This window comes from Xiphophorus couchianus, chromosome 13, assembly GCF_001444195.1.
Source record: "Xiphophorus couchianus chromosome 13, X_couchianus-1.0, whole genome shotgun sequence".
In the NCBI taxonomy this organism is placed as follows: Eukaryota; Metazoa; Chordata; class Actinopteri; order Cyprinodontiformes; family Poeciliidae; genus Xiphophorus; species Xiphophorus couchianus.
Genome location: NC_040240.1, coordinates 23,854,937 through 23,876,127, shown reverse-complemented (window position 1 = coordinate 23,876,127; position 21,191 = coordinate 23,854,937). Strand labels below are relative to the sequence as shown.

At 39.3% G+C, this 21,191-nt stretch overlaps 1 protein-coding gene across 3 annotated transcripts in view; it reads right to left on the bottom strand.

Moving 5' to 3' along the window:
* Window positions 1–21,191, bottom strand: part of pvrl2l (PVR cell adhesion molecule related 2 like) — a 318,757-nt gene that overhangs the window by 106,312 nt on the left and 191,254 nt on the right. Inside the window, exon 7 of one of the 3 annotated variants that reach the window (XM_028035765.1) lies at window positions 10,468–15,825. The exons of the other annotated variants lie outside the window; for them this stretch is intronic. Coding sequence (XP_027891566.1) covers window positions 15,206–15,825 — 620 coding nt within the window. The 3' untranslated portion in view covers window positions 10,468–15,205. Of the gene's footprint in view, window positions 1–10,467; window positions 15,826–21,191 lie in introns of those variants that run through there. 3 annotated transcript variants of the gene reach the window in all.

The following is a 21,191-nucleotide window of genomic DNA, read 5'->3' as shown; positions in this document are numbered from 1 at the left end:
AAAAATGCATCTTCTACAGTCTGCAGAATAAATCCGACTCTCCTTCGGTTGAATTGCAAATAAAACCAGCCAGATTCTCCTCTGCTAACTTCGCTGCAAACTCAATCTGCTGATTACTATACCGTGTGCCTCCAGAAATATCCTCTCTGCAGATTTAAAGTGGGATAATTTGTTTTGCCGGAAGGTTTTCACATAAACCACTTTCACCCAAAGTGGCTTACAATGACTACGCTGAAGTAGCTTCAATCACAACACTACAAGTCATAACTGGAGAGAGAAAAAATCTACACAAATAATGATTCTTACTTTTAAAAGGTTCCTCTTTCATATGTATGTGAAGCGTAAAGTGGACGGCAATAAGCTTTGGAGATATTTGGGAGAAGAATAAGAAGCTCTTCTGATGTTCAGTATTCCAGCAGCAATCTGTGCTACTGTGCTGAGCAGCTTAACATTTTCCAGTTTTCAGTCCAGGACTGAGTTTCAGCCCCTGATAACAACCACAGTCACAGACTCTTCCTGGATTCACACTGGAAAATAAGGACAATTATTCTTTGTCAGACTAAAGCTTATAAACATTTACGAATGTCAAACATCTGTTGTTAAGAAGCAGTTTTTCGTACAACTAACACAAACCATTGCTTCACCCCATTGCGTCAGATTTTCAGTAACTGATTAAAAACGTCATGATTCCAGGCTCGGTGTCGAAACCTGCAGCAACATCACTGACAGGCTGGATCAGTGAACCAGCCAGATAACGAGCTCAGCTACGTCAAACTCAAGGTGCGAGACAAACTTTAGCTAACAAGCGCTGGTCAGGCTTCACATGTAAAGTTCTACTAGCTAGTAAAATTGACTTTGACACTTCTTCTCCGAGCAGCAACAGCTAAAACCAAACTATCCATATCTCTGTCCGATAACATTTAGACGACTTTAGCAAAATGTTTTTTTGTGACTGAAAGTCAAATTGATATTTTGGGGAGGCCCAGTCAGAGTTCTGACTTAAATCCAATACAGAATCTGAAGAAAGAGGGAAAAATAAGGTGATGGTGAAGACGCCCTCCAGGTAAAGCGTTGAAATTCAGATGGAGACGTGCAAAAAACTGGTCAGAAATTATAAGGAGGGTTTTATTTCTTAGACTTATAATTGGAACAGAGAAAAATTTATTTTGACATTACATTATTAAAATAAAATTTAATTTAAAATGGATAGATTGTAGTTAGCAAACTACCTATCTGGATAGACAAAATTATCCAAAAACTTAATTACCAACTATCTGCTGATCCTGATCATTCATTGATTAAAATAAAGAAATGATTCTGATCAACTTTTGCAAACATCATTCACATTAACTTTGTAGCAAAACCAGAAAATTCACATAGCAGAAAATCCATGGAGACGGAAACAATGAGACCGCACCAGCCCAGCTTAAAGCCAAACCTTATCGCATTCTGTCATCAATAAACTAACAACATTAAAATGGCTTCAAGAAAAACTACATCACTTTTTCAAAGCTGGATTTTGATTTAGGCACCAAGTGCTAGTTTCAACAGCCAGAAATGCAGAGTTCAATATAGACAAAGATATGAAACGTAAATATTACGCAAACAAAATACTAGATGTTTAAAGATCCAACCAGAACCTTTTCTAAATTAGACAACAGTAATATATGCCTCTACTCTAAATGTCAACATTCATATGTAGTAATAATATTGTAAACAGAGTTATTAAATAAAGAGATTACCTTCCAAGTTTTCCATTTAAAATGTGTCATACCAATAAGTGGACAGTGTCTGGTCTGCATGTCTGACTGACATCAAACTGTCATAGAGCAACAAACTTCAGTCAGAGGCCTCTACAGATTAGATGCAGGACTGTCTGCTACTGGAGCTCCTTCCTTCCAACAGCTTCACCATTCACAGCAGCTCTATGAAGATACTTAGATTATATGAGCTACAACAATGTTTGATTTCCCTTTGGGAGAAATAAAGTATGTTTGAATTTAATTTTATTTTTGTACTTTTTCCACATTTAGTGAAATTTTCAGCTTAACATAATATACTTTAAAAAGAGGATTGGAGACCTGCTTTCAAGTCAAACTGGCAGCCTACATAAAAAAAATGTTGGTTAGTTAAATAAAGCACACAAAAGGCTTAAGAAAACCATAAACTCCAACAATTTTCTTTCTCATGATAAACAGTTCTAATGTGACGTAAAAACCCCACAAAAAACAGAAACATCCAAACCTGCAGCGAGAAAAACTTCCAGCAGGTGTCACCGACCTGTTGATTGCAATCAAACACTGATTGCTCTGAAAATCCACATACACCCAGAAACATTTAAAAACAGCTGAATGAATAATTCTGTTGATTTTCGCTGATTAAAATTAAAGGATTTGTTCTGCGTTTTGCTTCGACCATAAAGGTAGAAGAAACCTGTGCTCACACACAGATTTATGGTATATCTTCTGCTCTCGGACAAAAAGTGATGCGCTCATTCAGCCGTGAAAAACGCCGCCGCAATCCGTTTCACTTTTCCCAGCAGGAAAAACAGCACGACCACCGAATATCTGGCCGATCATCAGCGATGACCTGAACTTCCCTGCTGCAGTGCAGCGTTAGACAAGAAGCATGAGCTAAGACAGCTGCAAAATCCGTCACCCAGAAAAGAGCTCTGTCTACTCCTTATCTGGGTTGAAAGAAATTAATGTCAGGCAGCACTTAAAGAGTTTCAGCTCAGTGAGAGGCGTTCGTCATTTCACCAAACTGCCACTGAAAAAATGGTAATTTTGGGTTTGGGAGTGAAGCGCTGCAGCATTTTCACAAGCATAAAAAATGAGCAGAAACAAGGTAGAAAATGTAATTAAACTGCAACTTAAGCTTTGGAGAAAAGGTTGCATGTACTCATTAATTTGATTTCTGTGACGAAAAGCTTATTTTCTACAGTATTTAAATTTGAACTCATTTAAAGTCTCATTCCACATTATTTCACATATCTTGACTGGGATGGTTTCTTTTATTGTGAACAACACTTAACTAGACTTTACATGACTTCTGTCAGGCCTGTCACCATGACAAATTTCACTGGATGATAAATTATCCAAGAAATTATTGTAAGAACATTACATATTACTGTTTTGAGACCATTTACCATTTAATGGTAATGCTACAATAATGCAAGAACAGATTCTCAAAGATCAGTAAACCTTTAAATTCTAATGAACATTTAACACTGGAACTGGAAGACATTTTAAATATCCCAAATAAATAAAAAAAACAACAAATAAAATAAATCATAAAGTAATTGTGAACAAAACTGTCCTTCAAAAAAAAGTTTAGTTGAGACCACATCAACAGACTGAAGACTTATATCATCCAACGTTTGGCAGAAACAGATAAACAATAAGTCATGCAAAAGGAAATTAGTAAGTTTGTTTTAATTTGTCATGAGATTATTTGATTTATTGCTTATTGTAACAGGCCTACTTGTGTCAGTAACCATTTTAGAAATACATACATGTATAAAGTTATAATGCTAAGCAGTTTTTGTTTTCTAATTGAAGAAAATTACCAACTAGGTCAATCCGATCCCAGACTTTACACCTGGAAGTTGACCATCTTTAGTCTCTCATTTGAATTAAAGCAGATCTATAATTAGACTTGCATCAAAACATACCAAGAAGCTTTTATTGCATCTAAAATCCAACATTATGTCAGAGCTGAAAGAATACAGAAATCTTCTTGGCACGGCATGAATGCAGATCCTCTCAGATCATCGCAGAGGTCGGCGAATACAGGAAAGAGCGCTGAGGTCATGAAGGGATGAGGAAATAAAAGCCAAGCAGATGAATGCTTTAAAACTGCAGGCACTGGCAAAATGAACAAATTAGGTCGTTTTCTTGAGTCAAACGTTAAGGTCAATTAGTGCAGATGAAAGTAGGCCTCTCCATCTGCCATGATTGTATCGGTTGATCCTGTGCCATGTACATTCAGGATCCTGTGAATGGTTTAACTATCTGCCACTCTGGAAAGGATACAAAGGGATGTTTAGATCCAGTTCATTAAAGAAACGCCTCAGGAATGAGGAGTGAATTAAAATTTAATTGTTTCAGTTAGAAAGAACCGACTAAATGAAGACATTAGAGCGTGATGGATAGAAGGAGTGCAGGGCAAACCTTCTGGCTTTTGCTTTTGTAACAGTTCAGGAAGATTCTGCTGAAATGAAATAAAATGCAAATGATTATTTTCTATTAAAATCAGCTTGCAGACGCAGAAGCTCAGAAGGAGCTTTGTGTCTGTCGGTTAAACTCCTCACTGCTGTTTTTGTTTTGTGCCTGTTGTGTCAGCAGGCATGTCTTCCAGCACCAAACACTGGGAGAGGCGACCTTTCCCTCCATCACCACCAGCAAACCCGACTCAGCTGCAGAAACGCTGCACCTACAAACACTCAGCATTCTCACACTTTCAATGTTGTCGAAAATAAGTAATATGAAATCAAGTCCCCAAAGAAAACCTTAATGATGTTTCAGGTTTTCTTTACTTCAGCTGCACTAATGAGGTCAAAGGTCACTCAAATTTGCTGAGCTGCAAATAAACCACATCTGCTACAACATGTTTTACTGAAATGTTGCGAATTGTGATTAAATCAGGAAGTAAAATCTCAACCTATCAGTTGGTAGAGGTGCAAATATAAACAGAGCTGGTACAAATCGTTTTGAACACAAAAGTTTCTTGATATTTATCAATTTTTGCAAGCTGGAAATTATTTTTTTTTAACAAAATCACCTATTCCAGATTTATTAATGCAGCTAACAATAATAGAGCAAATTCTTCTAGTCAGAAAATGGGAAACAAAAGACAGAACGCTGTCCACATAAGGCAGGTAAGTGTTGAACCTTAGATTAAACTGTACAACCGTTCATCTTTGAAAAGCAGAAATAGAGCCTTCTGCACAACCAACAAGAATTCTGGATAGTAAGTCAACAATCAATCACTTTTCCAGCAGCCATTGTACAGCGCATACAGCGGTAAAACCAGCTGACCAAACGTGTTAGAGCTCAGCTTGGGTTGCTAGGTTATGGGCGGACGGTGCTCACATTGGTAGGTGAGGATTTATGCTCTGGACGTTTATGAAATGGCTCATTTTCCAGACACCAAAAAACATTAACTTTTTGCGAAAAACTGTCTAGGTTTTTTTTTAGTGCTTGGGCTGTTTCTAGAAGCAGTAGAAAACCAAATGGAAGAACAAAGACATGCAAATTGGGAATTTTGCATAATACTTCCCCTTTAAATAAAGTGCCAGAAACCTACCAATAATGGTCAATAGGTCTTTGAGCAGGACACAGAGCCAAAGCATATGACCAAGTAAACCCAGAGCTGCTTTAGTAGACACAAAGCAGACAGTCTTCCATGGCCGTCTCACACCTCTGGCCTGAATCCTATAGAAACCCCTCAGGATGAGCGAAACAGAAGACTGGACAGAGAGATTTCCACAAAGAGTGGTCACAGAGCCCTCTCTGTATTCTTCAGTCTTGTGAAATGTTGGAGGACAAGATTAACTGCTGTCCTACTTGCAATTCAAGGCAGGGAAACTATTAAGGGAATTGGTTCCAATAAGTGTGGAGGGTATCTGCTAATAGTTTGGGTTCAGTGAAGCTTTATAAATTATTCCAGAATCAATAGCATCTAAACAAACTGAAAGACGTCTGTAAAACAGCAAAGATCACCTTTTCTTAGCTGAAGTATAAAATACACTGCGGATTGTTTTTATTTAATATGCAGCTCATAAAAATAACCTGAGGACAAAAACTGTCCAGCATTATAGAAACTGTTGTTGTTCCAATTTAACTCTGATCAAATTAGCAGAAGACAGAATGCTTTAATATCCTAGGTGGTTTTCATGACTCTTATGTTGATACTGCTTTTGGTTCTAGCTGAATATTCTACAACTTGAAGACTTTGAAAACTTTGTTTCCCTTCTAGTGTGGATTTCACTTAGTTTTCCCTTTCAGGTCAAACAAATCCCCCAGATAGACCTAAAACAAACTCACCACAACACCTGCTGCACAAACACCAGCGCTACTTCAGATCACTGCTAATGGCTTCCTGAGCTGAGGGAGCACATCTTTACAACCTCTGTTTTTATTTCACCCTCCGTCTCTTAGGGAGCTGCAGAGGCCCTGCAGCAGAGGAGAATCTCCATTTTCTTGCTCAGCTGTCTGAATAAAAATGAGTTAAAGCAGGAAATATAAAAAAGATAAGAGGTTGAACCATTGATCTGTTGTATCTTTGGCTGATTGCAGTGACAGCAAAAGCTTTACAAGAAAATACACAAAAAACGAGTAAGAAGATTTTATTCAGTATGGATGAAAAATTACAGGCGTCTTCAGTCACACAAAACACTAAAGATAAACACACTACAAAAACATTAAAAAAAGTATTAATGTCTAGTTTCTGATGAAAATATCTTGAAAGAAGACAAAACTAACTTACAAGTAAGTTTTCAGCAAGATATACGTGTTTGTTTTACGTCAATAATTACTTAAGATTCATTAAAAAGTATTAGTTCCACCGGTAGATTATTTCACTTTAACATAGGAAAAAAGATCTTGTTATGAATGAAATAATCAGTGGAACAAGAACGTTTTCATCAATATTAAGGAACTTTTTAGCTAAAATATTTGCACTAGAAACTGAACCAAAATTACTAAGATTTTGTTTGTGTGCAGAAAAAATCAGGGAGGCTTTAAAAGATAATTCATTTATATAGGGTATAAATGCTTTGGTTACTGGTATCAAAATATGTTAAAGTTTTAAATAATAACTTAATAAAAGTACAGCGATGCCCCTTTTCTACCTACAATCAGTCATCTAGCTGAAAGAAGGCTCTTATATTCCTCCATGAAAAAAAAAAACTACTTTGATGCTAATATTTTGCTACAGAGCAGAATGGAAAAAAAGCTTTATAACATTCTTTACAAAAAGGCCTTGAGAACTACCACACCATGGGATAATGTCCTGTGTAAGACCACTGAGGTCACAGCATCTATTGTTTGTGAGCATAAAGTTTCTCAGGTGAGAAAATGTTTTCCTTCTCCTTGTTCTTTACAAAAGACCTTCTGATGTCAGCAAATTGCACTAAATCGATAACCAATCTCTGAAAAGGTTTCAGCAGTCATTATTACCTTCAGGTATGACTTGGTCCTCTATTAACTCTTTAACAACATTTTTACCAACAGAAACTCAGTAGACAAGCCGTTCCACCAGGTGTTTGCTAATCGCTGCTGGCTAGTCTGAAGGAGCTGAGTGGGGAAGTGATGAGGAAGGGGCTGCTCTGTGAGGCAGAAGCTGGGAAGCTGCAGCCCTGAGGAGGAGCTGCGCCTGGAAGGCGGGGCTAGGTCCATCCAGGTGTTTAGAACAACTGAATGGTTGCCATGTAGATTAAAGGATTTCTCAAACATGTTTGAAGGAATCAAGGCAACACTCTAGGTGTGTTTTTGATGAGGGTATAACTTTATAACATGATGTAAAGCTCAAAACAATTGATTTTACATAATACTGGCTCTTTATCTAAATTGGGTAGAGAGAAAAAAAAAAGAATTTGTAGATATTTCAGAAAAATATGAACCCCACAGCTCAGAAGATTGAAAGTAGAAAGCAGAGAAACAGTGAAAGTCTTTCAAGAAACTGGAAGCAGTTCCCTGCTGGCTGTACTGAAGCTCAGCTTCAACGGCATTTAAAACAAAAGTTGTTCTTGATAACTAGCAGGGATCGTCTTCCAGCCTCTTCCTCTCTCCCTTCCCCTCAGAGCAAAGCACAGATAATGTACAGCACTTTTATGCCTTCTGCTGAATTAAACATGCAAGGAACAGCCTGTGCTGGGCGCTAGAGCTGAAGCAAAGAGAGAGGGAATTTTAAAACGCCTTTCTATGCACCCCCCTTCAGAAAAGTCTCCAGAGAACTGCTGAACATTCTTTACAATTAAAAAGATCTGTCGCAGATAGGCTGAGCTGAGGGAAGCTGAAAAAGGACAGCCCTGTTTTCACTAATTGGTCTGGTTGAAAAGGACTGTCAGTTGTTGTTGGGCAGAAGCAGCCAATCGCCAAGTGAAGGGCCGGAATACCGCTCGCAAATACTCCTGAGACTTCCCTTCCACCTCCAGCTTTCGTTGTTAGAGCCGTAAATCCCATCCTGAAAAATATCTCTCTCCTTTTCACATCTCTGTCATGTCTGTGCTGCAGCCAACAGATCGGGCTTCACAAGTTACAAATCTGGCCGTCTCTAACTCCTGGATCCAAGGCGGATAACTTAGTTTTTCCAGACGCACTCAGTCTCAGGTGGGTTAAACACAAAAAAAGCTAACTGCTGCTTTTCAGCTCTCTGCGGGGGAAATGGTTTCAGTTTCTGCCCAGCTTCTGGTCTTTTTCAGACTCAATGTCTCTAATCTGAGAAGAGAAAGTCTCCTTTTCTCTCCCGGCCTGTTTGGTATTCCCCAGATGGAGCGCAGAACTACCACCCTCCCCTCCCTTCTGGCCCCTTTTCCTTTCTGACAGAGCCAACTGACCTGTTACTGCGCGCTCTGCATGGAGTGGGGGCCAACACTCACAGAGGCAAGGACAAGACTCTGCAGGGGTGAGGCTCATAAGAGCAGCCTCCAGCGGCACATGTGACATGAGGCGCCACGGCGAGCTAAAGATCAGAGAAGGGGACGTGTAATTATCACATCCCGCTTTCAGCTGGCCGCAGGAACAGCAAGAGAAAAAAATCAATACAAGGGAATCATGGAGGTGTGAAAAAAGATCAAACATGTTCTAACATATTCAAACAGTATTTTATATTCTGTTACTGGATTCTTAAGTGATATGTTCCTTTGAAGGGACAGTATTATGTATTTTCCAGGCACATGGTGCCATTTTATAGTACAGATATCTATTTTACCTTCAGTTGTTATAAAATGCTACATATATCAAATATAACTTAAAAGAAATTTGACTTTGTAAATTAACACGTTGAAATTGGGCCTCTGTCTCTTTAAAAACACCTGCTCTATTAATCCTTTAACAAAGTTTTTGCATTGAGAAGTAGTTCCTATAATGAGCTCAGCAGCTCCACCAGGCGTTTGCTAATTGCCGCTGGCTAGTCTGAAGGAGCTGAGTGGGGGAAGTGAGAGGAGCTCAGAGAAGGACCTGCGTCTTGAAGGTGGAGCAACGTCCAACCAGGTGCTTCGCAGAGCTGGATGGTTGGAGTAAAGGATTTCTCAAACATGCATGAAAGAATCAAAGCAACACTCCAGGTGTGATTTTGATGAGAGAATAACATTATAACATGATAATGTTCCAGTTTGTAATGGGAAATCTTAAATCAGGAAACAAAAGGTCTGATTTCCCTCCAGTCTTCATCATTCCATCCTCATCGTACCTGTACCATCTACAACAACTCAATTTGATGAACAACCAGCAGCGGTTAAAACAAACTTATCCAGTTCCTACCATACAAAGGTTACACACTTCAGGTGCTTAATCTAGAATCTTGGTTTTTGGGTTATGACCCACATCTCAGGAATTTACATGAAAATACAGCAGATGGACTAGTAAACCATGAATTCCCCTCTTCACTGTCATGTACTGAAGGACTGCAGTCATTGCTGCAGAAAAACCCTGACCTCGATACCAAATGGCACCAAAGCAGAAAGAATATCATCGTAAAGCTAAGTTATTAAAAGAATATTTGAGAAAATATTTAGATTCATCAGGTTGTACAACAATGACTTGCTGAAGGAGCCAACGCCTTTCTGATGGACAGCCACCAGGCCAGCTGTCTTCTCCATTATTGTATGGGATGAAACATAACCTTTTCTTAATCCTTTTGACTTTTTCTATGAATTATTTTAAGTCTTCAAAAGACTTTTAAAAGTCATAATTCTGACTTTATTTCTTGAAAGTCTAACTTTAATGTTGAGAAGACAAAAAATTACAATTCTGAAATCAAAGTCAGAATTTAAAAAAGTAATTTTTAAAATCTTTTCCAGAAACCCTTCTCTTCATCTGCACTTTCCCAGCTGAATATCTAAAATCAATTCACTTTTTAAACATTCAAATTTGCTGAAACAAACCTGTATTTGCATATGTAATGGAAAGGCCTCTAGAATAAACTGCATGATGAACACACAGTTTGCACATTACAGTGTTATTTTAAACAAATGCATCAAACTGCACAGTACAGTATGCGGTGCGTTACATAATGAGCATCCAGGTGTGATGGTGGATTTAACTGAAGATGCTGTGACAAAGCAAGTGTACAGTTTTTGTGTAGAGTCTGCAGAACCAGAAATAGGTCCCTGTGGCAGGTCTGTTGAAGAAGCTAAACACAGCAAATCAGAGCAGGTGCAGCGAGGAGGAAGGTTGAGGCAGTTTGGTATTTATGGACTGATAACACAGAGCAGCTTAATTAATTACCAGATTCTCTGCAGAGTCTTTTTGAAATGCTTTTCTTTTATTGAAACTGGGTTGTGCTGAAACAAAAAGTTGTGACCGATGAAGATTTTTCTCGCTGAGGGTGCATCCACGCTACAAGACTCTGGGAATCATTAGGCACCAAATTTGTGAGCCCAGTTTAATATTACCTTTAGAAATCCCTGGAGAAACAAAACGCTGAGACCAGATGCTGGATATAGTCACATGGAGCCCTCAAAAAGCCGGGGCTTTTATTTTTACCCATACCTCCAACAAAAATATTTCCATTTAAATATAACACAGCACTGTAAACAAAACAGAAATGACTGTTTCTCTCAATTTATACTCAGACAGATACCATATAGTTACTGGAAAAATGTGATTCTTGGAGCATGGATGCACCCCACAGAGTCCTAAATAAAACCCCACATCTCATTTTTTCTGTAGGGAAATGATAAACACAGAATATGTAAGAATTGAAGTTACACTCTAGCTGTCTGCAAGTTATTTCAACATAATTGGCAGCTTGTGCAGACAAATGATGCAGCTGTACGCAAAGTCTCCACTGAAATATTTAGTAAGAAAGCAGATACAACTGTCTCATTTACAGAACAACAGATTGCACAGTATGTCCAACATCAATCGGCAACAAGGGAACTGCCGGCAGTGGAAGAGCTGAACCAGCTTTCCTTTATAACAGAAAAAAATCAATATAAAATCCAAACATTTCAGCTCTTGATTTAATGGCAAAACTGCAGATTTCCAACCCACACGACAGCAGTTACAGTTCATGTTGAGGAATAACAGCTATAGTATGTTGACAATACTTTTTTCTTTCACAGTACACTGGATCATGAGAATATGAAAAGGGAGAGATCAAAACATTCATTGGAAATTCCCTTTTTTCTGTTATTCTTTATGTTGAAACTGATGAAGCAACTGAAAAACCGTTTTAAGGGCAGAGCTTCTGCAGGGTCTTATAAAGTTATTAAAAGTCTTATATTGAAATCTAGGCTGTCAATTTGAAACTTAGCTCATTCATTCCTTCTTCTAACGGATGTTTAAACAGTTTTGTTTTGAGAAACAAAACTCTTCTGGTCTAGCTGAGGAATTTAGGCATTATTATGCATTACCTACTAGAGCACAGGCAGGCAGATCGTTCATCTTTAAAATAGAAAGAGTCCTATCATTATCATCTTGATTCATCGTGACAATAATGATATTTAAAAACTCAAAAACTGTATTGTTGGAACTGTTATTTTTACTATTTTCTCCATCATGTTGGAAAATGTGATCATAGTTAATAATGAGGGAACAGGAACAGCAAGTACTTTAGATCTATTCTAAAAATGCTTCCAACCAAATATGGATTAATATGAATTAATAAGCACAGTGGAGCAGAACCCAACATTGACGGTTTTCTTTATTTCTGCTATTGAGCGTTCAGCCAATCAAGACCTAGAAAAATAAATGGGGATCCCTGACTGGTTGCTCTGCAAATGTCCGCCAATAGCATGTGAAGTAGCATAGTGTTTACGTATTTATTTAGATATCATCTACAAAAAAAAAAAAAAATCCATAAACACAGTTTTTTCCACTGTGGAATCATTTGGAGTCACGTTCCACAGAAAGTCTGAGTGTTCGGGGCTCCACTGCAGTTCCAAATACTGTGTACAGGTTAGTGATAAAAATCACAATACTTTATGCATTTGGTGTCCTTAAGATGCCTGTTTGAAACGTTTTTCAAGAGTAGTATTTGTGTTTGTGTGGCTTTGATTGTTTCATACACTCACAGTCATACAGTTACCAAAAAAAAAAGAAGCTGGAAATGTTTTTATGTCATAACTTTTATCGTTTTTATGACGGTACATAAGATATTCTAATAAAATTTGATGCCTCGCTGCAGTTTGTTTAGGGAGTTAAAACCTGATGCACGGTCATGTTTTCCATCAGAGGTGAATGTTAAACACGATTAAGCTTGGAAAAAGGGATATCAACAGCTTTGTCAAAAAACTACTTTAGTTGGAAACATATCTAACTTGCTTAAGTGATTTGATAAGTTAAAAATAAGGCATAGTAAGTAAGTATTATTTTGTAATTCTTGTAACCTTGAGTTGTGGAAACGTGCAGAAACCCTTTATTTCACTGTTTTGTTAATTGCAACAAACAACTTGTAATAAACAAAGTGTGTAAGGCGGATCGTTTTCAGTTTTAACGGCAGATTTGATGGATGTGCCAAGTTAGAAACAATAAGGCATAGTGACCTTGAATAAAGTGAGCGCTGCCACCTTTTGAGTGTAATGCCTTTTCAAAACTTTATTTAACTAAATTTGCCTCTGCCAGTTTTCTTTTAATAAAAATTGTGAATAATATTTTTTACAACAGGCTTTTCGCCTGATACTTTCTATTTAGAGTTCATTTTTCTGAGCAGTTTTCTGTGGCTTGAAATGTTTCAGTTGTGACCTTCCCTCCGTGTGTAAGCCAGTCTACGTTCTTCCAAAAGGCTTTTTTTGTGATGTTTTCCTGGATGGGTCACCTCACCGTTACAGTGACATAAAAATGATTCACACAAGCTGTTAATTAAAATGTTTTCTCAAATGAAATGTTTTATTTACACCTGATCTCCAGAGACTTCGGTCTAGCCTTACTGCATTATATTCCTCACATAAATTGCTGTGCTTTATTTACTGCTACATTCAACTTATAATTTCTCAAGAGAAACAGGAAACTGGCTGGAAAACATTTCAAATATGCCTGAAACACAAAGACGGGAAAACACGTAGCTTCAGCTCTGGTAAACAATCAGAGCTGCAGAGCTTGTGTCTTAAAACATTTCTGTTTTCAATGTTTATTAATAAAAAAAATAAAATCCACCAAATCTGATTCTGGCTTTTAAGAAATACATTAAGAATTTAGTGTTCCACATTTGCCACAAATAATTTCAGGCTCATCTTTCCTGACTTTCAAAAGATAAATTTGTAATCTCAGAAGAAGATCAAATCTAAAACTGCTCTTAAACCTTATAGGATATTTATTAAATCTGTATTTTATGCATCATATTGCACCTGAGAGTAGGAGTTATAAGCTAATTAAAGCTCTTTAGCCTTTCAGGTTTACCTGAACTACTTCTTTCAGATTAATATCTCCAGTACATCCTGAAGAACAGATAACTGTTCACTTTATTAGGCCCACCATTGTCCTTCAGGAGCATTTGCAGGTTTGAAATACACAAACAGCTGCAATCAACCACATCTGGATCCTGCTGCCATGTGATTGGTTGATTTGCTACCTGTCTTAATGAGCGACTGAATAGGTGTGACTAATAAAGAGGCCAGTGAGTGTGTGCCCAATGTCACCCCAAAAAGTTTTCAGATCTAAACTTGGAGTTGTGGCTTGTTACTGCACTTCGGTAAGATTACATCTTTACTATTTCTAACAAAGCTTGAATATGCTAACATACATTGTGTAAGTGAGAAATTGTTCGATTTTCTTTTCTTTAATATTCATAAATGCATCTTGAATATTAAATAATCAGAAAAAGACCCTAAAACATTCAAAGGCCCTGAAAAAGTGATAAGTGACATCCAATAACCTCCAATAATGCTGGTGGATATCTCACTCAACACATGGAGCTGAAATAGAAAAAAATGACTTATTATATAAAACTGCAACATAAAACAACTGAGCAGTCCTCGAAGGAAGGAAACAAGTGGGAAGAAAGTAAATAAGGTAAAACAAAAAGAAGGAAGTAGAGTTGGAAACAAAGAAAAGTAACTTTTTTATTCATTTAATGAGTCATTACAGACTCAACGTGAAACTTTGTGAAACCCCCCAAGGCTCTCGGTGAATCTTTTTCCAAGCAAGATCAACACCATTACACAAGAGCAACAACAACAACAACAACATCTACAACAACAACAGCAACAACTGTGCTACAGTGACACACCGCCCAATATACGGATGATGCACATCATTAACACCACAGCCAGCCACACATTAACACACACTGGTAAGTCTGTCATGTGACTCAGTATGGGGCCCCGCACTTCAGCGGCTCCCATCGGGAAACCAGGTGGTGTCGCGGGGAGCAAGCCCCCAGTAGAGCCAGCATTCGGCGATTAAGAAGGAGTCTCTCACTGTTGCCAGGATGACAAGTTTAGTCTTTCAGAGGTTTTTTTTAAATATAAATTCAGGTTCAGGTTTCGTCACAAGAGCAACAGCAACATCCACAGAAGCTGTTAACAAGTTGAAGATTTTACATCAATCTGGGTGATTTTGTGATGTTTATTATGTTTCTAGTTGCGATTTCTGGTAATGTTTACAGTACAAACACTGGAGTCACTCTGCACATAATCACACAGCGAAGCTGAAGCGAGAAGAACGTAGCGATTAGCAGCGTAGCGTCAAGAGTCCGCTAAGGTTTCTGACTTACACTGAATCAAGTCTCCCCTGGTTACAGTTTAACACGGTCACAAACTGAGCCACAGCGCACAACTTTTGCCTCACAAGCATCACAACAACTTCTTTCTGTTTTTATTGTTCTCGTAGTCCTCATTAGATAGTAATATACAGGAACTGTGAAGCATAGAGGAAATTACTGATGGCAACTCTGCAGTCAGGTTGGAGTTTAAGCAGGTAGGTGTCGAGCTAATGGAGGCGATTTGAATTTTAGTGCTGAACAGGAAGTTGTTTTTAACTCCCTCACTTCCTCCATCTCATCCTCTGATTTCCAGACCCTTCTTCTCCTCTCCACTTCCTCAGACATAAATGGCAGTCCGGGAGATGACGGAGCCGTCCCTCTGGGACTCCATGTCGTCGTCGAGGTACACATCCATTTCTGCTTCGCCGCCATGACCTCTGTGGGCATGATACGCCGGAGGCAGCGCGTTCCCGCCGCCTCCAAATCGATTGTATCGCTCGTCTTCCTCCTCGATGCTGTCATCCAGGTTAAACTTCCTCCTCTCAGCTTCATCCATCTCACCACAGAGGAGGATGTCATGGGGGGTCGGCCGGTTTCCGGCTGTGGCGTGATGGAGGTGGTGGTGGTAGCTGTTGGGTTTCTCTGTCAGGGTCCCAGTGGCGTCGCAGCCCTCCCGGTACGTGTACACCGGCCCATTGTTGTTCGACCCGGTTCCGTTCTTGCTGCCGTTTCCAGAGCCGGCGAATAGCAGGCGGGCTTTGTTGCCATAGTCTGAACCGTTGCTGCCGCCGTTGCCCGCCGCCACGGAGTCCCCGCTGCTGGGGAAGCCCCGCCTCTGTTGGCGGCGGCTGCGGGTCAGGAGGACAACAACGAGAGTCACGACCAATAGGAGGGCCAGGAGGGAGCCGATGACTGCGCCCGCCACTGCGCCGGCACTGGACGGATCCTCCAAGGCTTCTGCAGAGGGGATGGAGGGGTTGAAATGAGGGAGTGAGTGGAGGAAGAGAAAAAGGAAGGAATTGATGGCTGTAGTTCTTCTTCTATTGTAAGTGGTGATGATAGCACGTGTGTTACAATCCTCTTATAAGTGTGTGGTAATGTTCTTCTCAGTGTAATCCCTTGGTGAGGGTGCAGTCATTGCTGGGATCAGGCTGAATGGGACTCATTCACTCTCCCAGCTGCTTTTTGTGCGACATTTTGCAGACATTTTGCTCTACATTTATGTCTGTCCAGCTGTCGGTTCCCCTTTTGTTGCCCTCTCCCTGCTTTTTTCGGCAGCTGGAGGGGAGTAAAGCCTTTTCAACTTTGGGTTGGTGTGAGCCAAGTTTGCCTCTCCACTCATGTTTCAGTTGAATATTGAAACAAGAATGAAGTCGAGCGTACAACATCAGCGAACACAGGTTTGCTTTGGACCTTATTTTTTGTCTCTGGAACGGATTAAAGGTTTTCGGTCCAGCAGAGCGACACAGACAGACACAGAAGCAGAACCAGAACAGAAAGGTGAGGGTGTTAATTGAGGAGAATGAAATGAGCACAATTGTGCTTGGAAAGTGTTTAACATCCCCAAGCCCTTCCAGTTTGACCCTGCCTAATTCCCTTTCTCCCATTTGTACCCGCTCCACATGCCCTTTATCTCCCCTCTCATTGTCCAGGTCTCTGCTGTCGCTGGCTTTCTCCATCTGACTGCTACTGGTCAGCTAGTCAAACCATTGGGCAAAATGATCACCTGCTGTTAACCTGGGACCCCATCCAGACCTCACTGACAGGCAGCACACAAAGGTACAAGTCCACACTGCAGAAAAGCTAATGTCAGGCAGTTTTTAAGGAGGATTCTGAGTAGAAATAAGAAAGGAAAAAAAGCATCTGGCTCAGATAATGTTGATCTGGATGAGCAGATTCACGCAGAGCTAAAAGACAATATCAAACCAACAATGAAGAGAATACAGTTTCTGTAAAAAGTGAGCACCACCCAGTAAAACACCAGATTTCAGAAATTTAAATGCTTGATGAAACATAAAACAAACCTCCAACAGGGAAAATATCTAAAAAAAAAATGTCTAAAAGATGAAATAGCATTTTTACCTGGGTGTGTACATGAATTATTACTATGCTGCAGCACCTTTCCATTTACATTCAGGTCAAGTCTTCTTTAGAAGGAGTCTGTTAGCATCCCATATTTAGCATGCAATATCAGCTAACAAGCAACATTTTCCAAATATCTAACACTGATAGCGATTGGACATTGCTTATCCATGACCATTTTCAAGTGACCCAACAGATGAAGTTGTGAACTCTGGTTGAGTTTTCTAAAACTTTCCTCCCATAAAGTCATTGTTCTATTGATTTGATAATTGTATTATCTATCTATCCAGGTTTGATCTATAATTTCCTCTCTTCTTGGACTCAAATAAAGCCTCCCTCTTTTGCTTTTGTACCAAAAGGACTTGGGTCAAAACTGACTGATATTTGGAACGGTTCATAACTTCTTGTTCCATAACAAACAGTCCAGGTCAATTAACTGGAAAACAACCCAATGTGTCTTGAAATTCTTGCAGTATTTGGTTTCATCAGATCATAATTTTACCCCTGAGATTTTAGCCATACCTGAATGATTACATCTGGAGGAAAGGTTTCTGTGGTCCAACTTCTTAGTTTGTACAAATGTAGAATACATTAGATTTTGTTACATGCAGAACATGAATAATAGTGGATAAAAATGTTGTCAGAACTTCCTGACCTCCTGGTGCCATTTCTGATCCACTTATGATTTTTCCATTAAAAAAAAAAAATCAGTTGTTACATTACTCTTAAAATTTTGCTAGTTATTGATGACAGCACTTATGTACATTGAGATAATTTAGTCCTTTTGCATGCTGTAGCTCTAGCTGCAGGATGATTGCTTATGTCACAAACACCAATCATTGTAACAGGGGTGTGTAAACTTTTCACATCCACTTTAAGTATGCAATTACACACTGTCATTTTTTTTCGTAGTTGAATTACATGCAGACTTCCCTTTGAGAAGCTGTACAATTAGAGGAGAACGGAACAGCAGCAAGTCTGAGCTCCTTTTGTTTTATGCAAATGACTCCCTGGTTCTGCCAGCTCTCCTGGAAAACACAGCCGTGCAATCTAAGGTTCACTGAAATGATGCTGTTAGAGTATATGTGCAAGAGAAGCAACATTATGTGAATGACATTGTTTTCCTTCCGATATATCACATTGGACATTGGATAATGACCTCTCTGGAGCTGCAATGTGTGGTTGTGCTAACAAAACCAGCAGGGGGATGTCACTACAACAGGGCCTGGATTGAGAGCCTGTGATTCATGCAAATTGTTCATTCTGACAGTGCAGAGGGAAAAACAGATGAAAGAAGAGAGAAGCTGAGCAAAGGGACAGCAGAGGAAGCCTGAGTAGGTTTTTGGTGGAGGGAATAGAGAGTAAAGTTGAAAGGAGAGGGCTGGTTGGTTTTAAAACACTATCTGCCGGTTCATATGGGAAGACGATGCCAGGATGACACAAACCGGCTGTGAGAGCAAGGTGGGGCTCAGGGGAAAGGAAATGATTGCTAAATTAGGAGGAGTGTTTATATCCAATTGAAGTGATAGAATGTACTAAGGTTGATGAATCCAACTTTCCCTGTCCTACTTTCCCCTCTTTTCAAACTTACAGATTGGCATTGAAACACAACATGTGGGCCAAAGTGATATTTATTTTTATTGTGCCATTTATATTTTAGGCATTAGTGGCATTTATCAAGTGCCTGGGAGACAGAGAGACAGCTGAATAATTGCCTTTTGTGAGAGGGCCTTTGGTGGCTGTCATCCTTCTGTTAATCAAGTGCTAAAAAGTCCATTATTCTGTATAGGCTATACAGACAATGCACCTAAAAAGGTCATTACAGCTGGCATGTTCATTTTTCAATGGATCAGGTCATACACAGGAGCAGTGTGAATTTCTCTCCATTTTTCTACAAAACTTAATGACTGCTGATATTTTAACTAAAATTATGCATAAAGCAACTATCTTCTGCAACTAGGAGCAATCATTTCTCCCCTTAAATTAAACAGAAACACACGTTTGCTTTCAATACCTACGTTCTTTTTTTTGCAATAAGATTACTCAAGACATAACGCAAAAATGACAACATTAACACTAAGAATATCAGATGGCAAATACGAGCATAGATAACGGTACATATTATGAATTAGCACAACATAAATAAACTGAATTGAGCTGAAATTGAATGTTAACCAGCTGTTCTTTCAAAGAACAGACAATAAACATGCAGTTAGCTTAGAAAGGCCTCTTGCTCGCTATTTGATTACACTAGGGGCCATATTGTCCAGATGTTAGCTTTGAAACTAGCCTGTTAGCTTTGTAGTTATCCCACCCTCCATTAATTAGCCTTCAGCTTGACTTTCAGAGAACTTTTCTTGCTTTTACAAACTAACTAGTTACTTTCACTGCCGTCTCCTGCTAATTCTGTACCGTCTGTTTCTTCTCCACTAAGCCACTCGGTAGCTGTCTTCAAGTCAGAAACTTGTGGGTTCAATTCTAGTTTATTCCTCTATCTTTAGAAGTGCACTTACCCAGCGATCTCAACCACAAGTTGCCTACCAATCTGCAGATCAGTGTAAGAGGATGTGAATGTTGTGAGTGTTGTGCTAGAAAGCAGACTGAGGCTGCGTTCACACTGCAGCCTGAAGTGACCCAAATCCGATTTTTTGTCAAATCTGATTTTTTTGATGATGATTCACACTTCCAAATATATGTGACCTGTATGTGTTCTCCAGTGTGAACGGGCAAACGACCTGAAAGTGTCCCACATGCGCAGTAGAGGGCGCAATAGCGTCAGCATTCTCAGTGTTTTCCCAACCGCCATAAAAAAAAGAAGTGCTCAGTATTTTTGGAAGTAAACATAGACGCCAACGGTGGAGCATAGCTTACACATTTGGAGTTGTTGTCCAACCGGAGGCAGCATATTAATTAACAACTTAATCCTCATTACAATTCGCCATGGTTGTTGTTTTTCTTCCTGCTTGTGTGTATCAGGATACAGAATAGTGAGTATCAGTGACGTTCAGGTCGGATGAATGCGACCTGGACGTTAGGTCGCATTTGAATCGGATACGTCGCATTCGGAAGGAAACCGACGTGTGTTTTTAGGCTGTCATGAAAAGATCAGATACAGGTCGCATTATGCCAAAAAATCGGAATTGGGTCAATCAGGCTGCAGTGTGAACTCAGCCTTAATGTGTGAAAGGTCTTTGAGCAATTGTCATAAAAAAGCTGCATAAATTCAATTCATTTAATATTACATTTTAAATATCAGTGGAAATCTGACAATGTGTGGACTTTTCCCATCTCCACTCCATTAATTCAAAGAAAAAAATCATTGATTGGCACTCTAATAATGAATGCATTAATGTTTAATTTCATCACTTATCATCCATCAAAACCGGATATAGCATGTAAATGCTTTACAAGGATGGCAAAAGTGGATGTTTAGTGATGTTTTTAATAGATGCAGGCTTTATGAGGGCGTTATCCGACATCATTTATTACAATCTAAGACACTAATGGATCCCAGTTTAGTGCCGACAGTAAAATGCCAGATTTACGATCAAAGTTTAATGTCAAATTCTTGTCAACCATGCTGCGAGACACTTTAGTAAATACTCTTCAGTGCGAATACTCCCCCCTAAAAAAGTCAAAAGGAGAGGAGCCTATCATAAGCAAGAAAATAGGCCACGCTTGTCATCCTTATTTCTCGTCAACAGAGGCAGGCTGGCTGCATTAAGAAGCACAGTGATAAATGTCACAGAGAGAGGCAGGAGGGCTTAGATCAGTCTCTGTATTAGTGTCATGAACATGGAGGAGATTAGAGGAGAGGGAGAGCGAGAGACCCGTGAAAACTACCCATTTCTACTCAGCTCCACTCACGGTGGTTGGGATAATCTAAAGCAGATGATTTGAGATGTGGGGAAGCAAGGTGGAAAGAATTAGGGCTGAGAGGGACGGACAAACAGCCTCAGAGAGAGGCGTGAAAAACTCAAATAAACCCAAATCTGAATAATCGGAGGGTCTTCTTCTCCGCCTCTCTACCTCTTTTCTGCACTTTTTTCATTATTTGAAGTGGGGCTTGAAAACACACCACAGCCTGTCAGTTCACACCAACACAGAGAGGAAGGACTCCAATTAAATGCCGCTATTGGTCAAGGACGTCTACTGTAGTAATGTTGAAATTACTATGAACCAAACACTAAAACACTGAAAGAGGAAAAATATGAGAGAGCAAAAAATTGTCAAAGAGGATT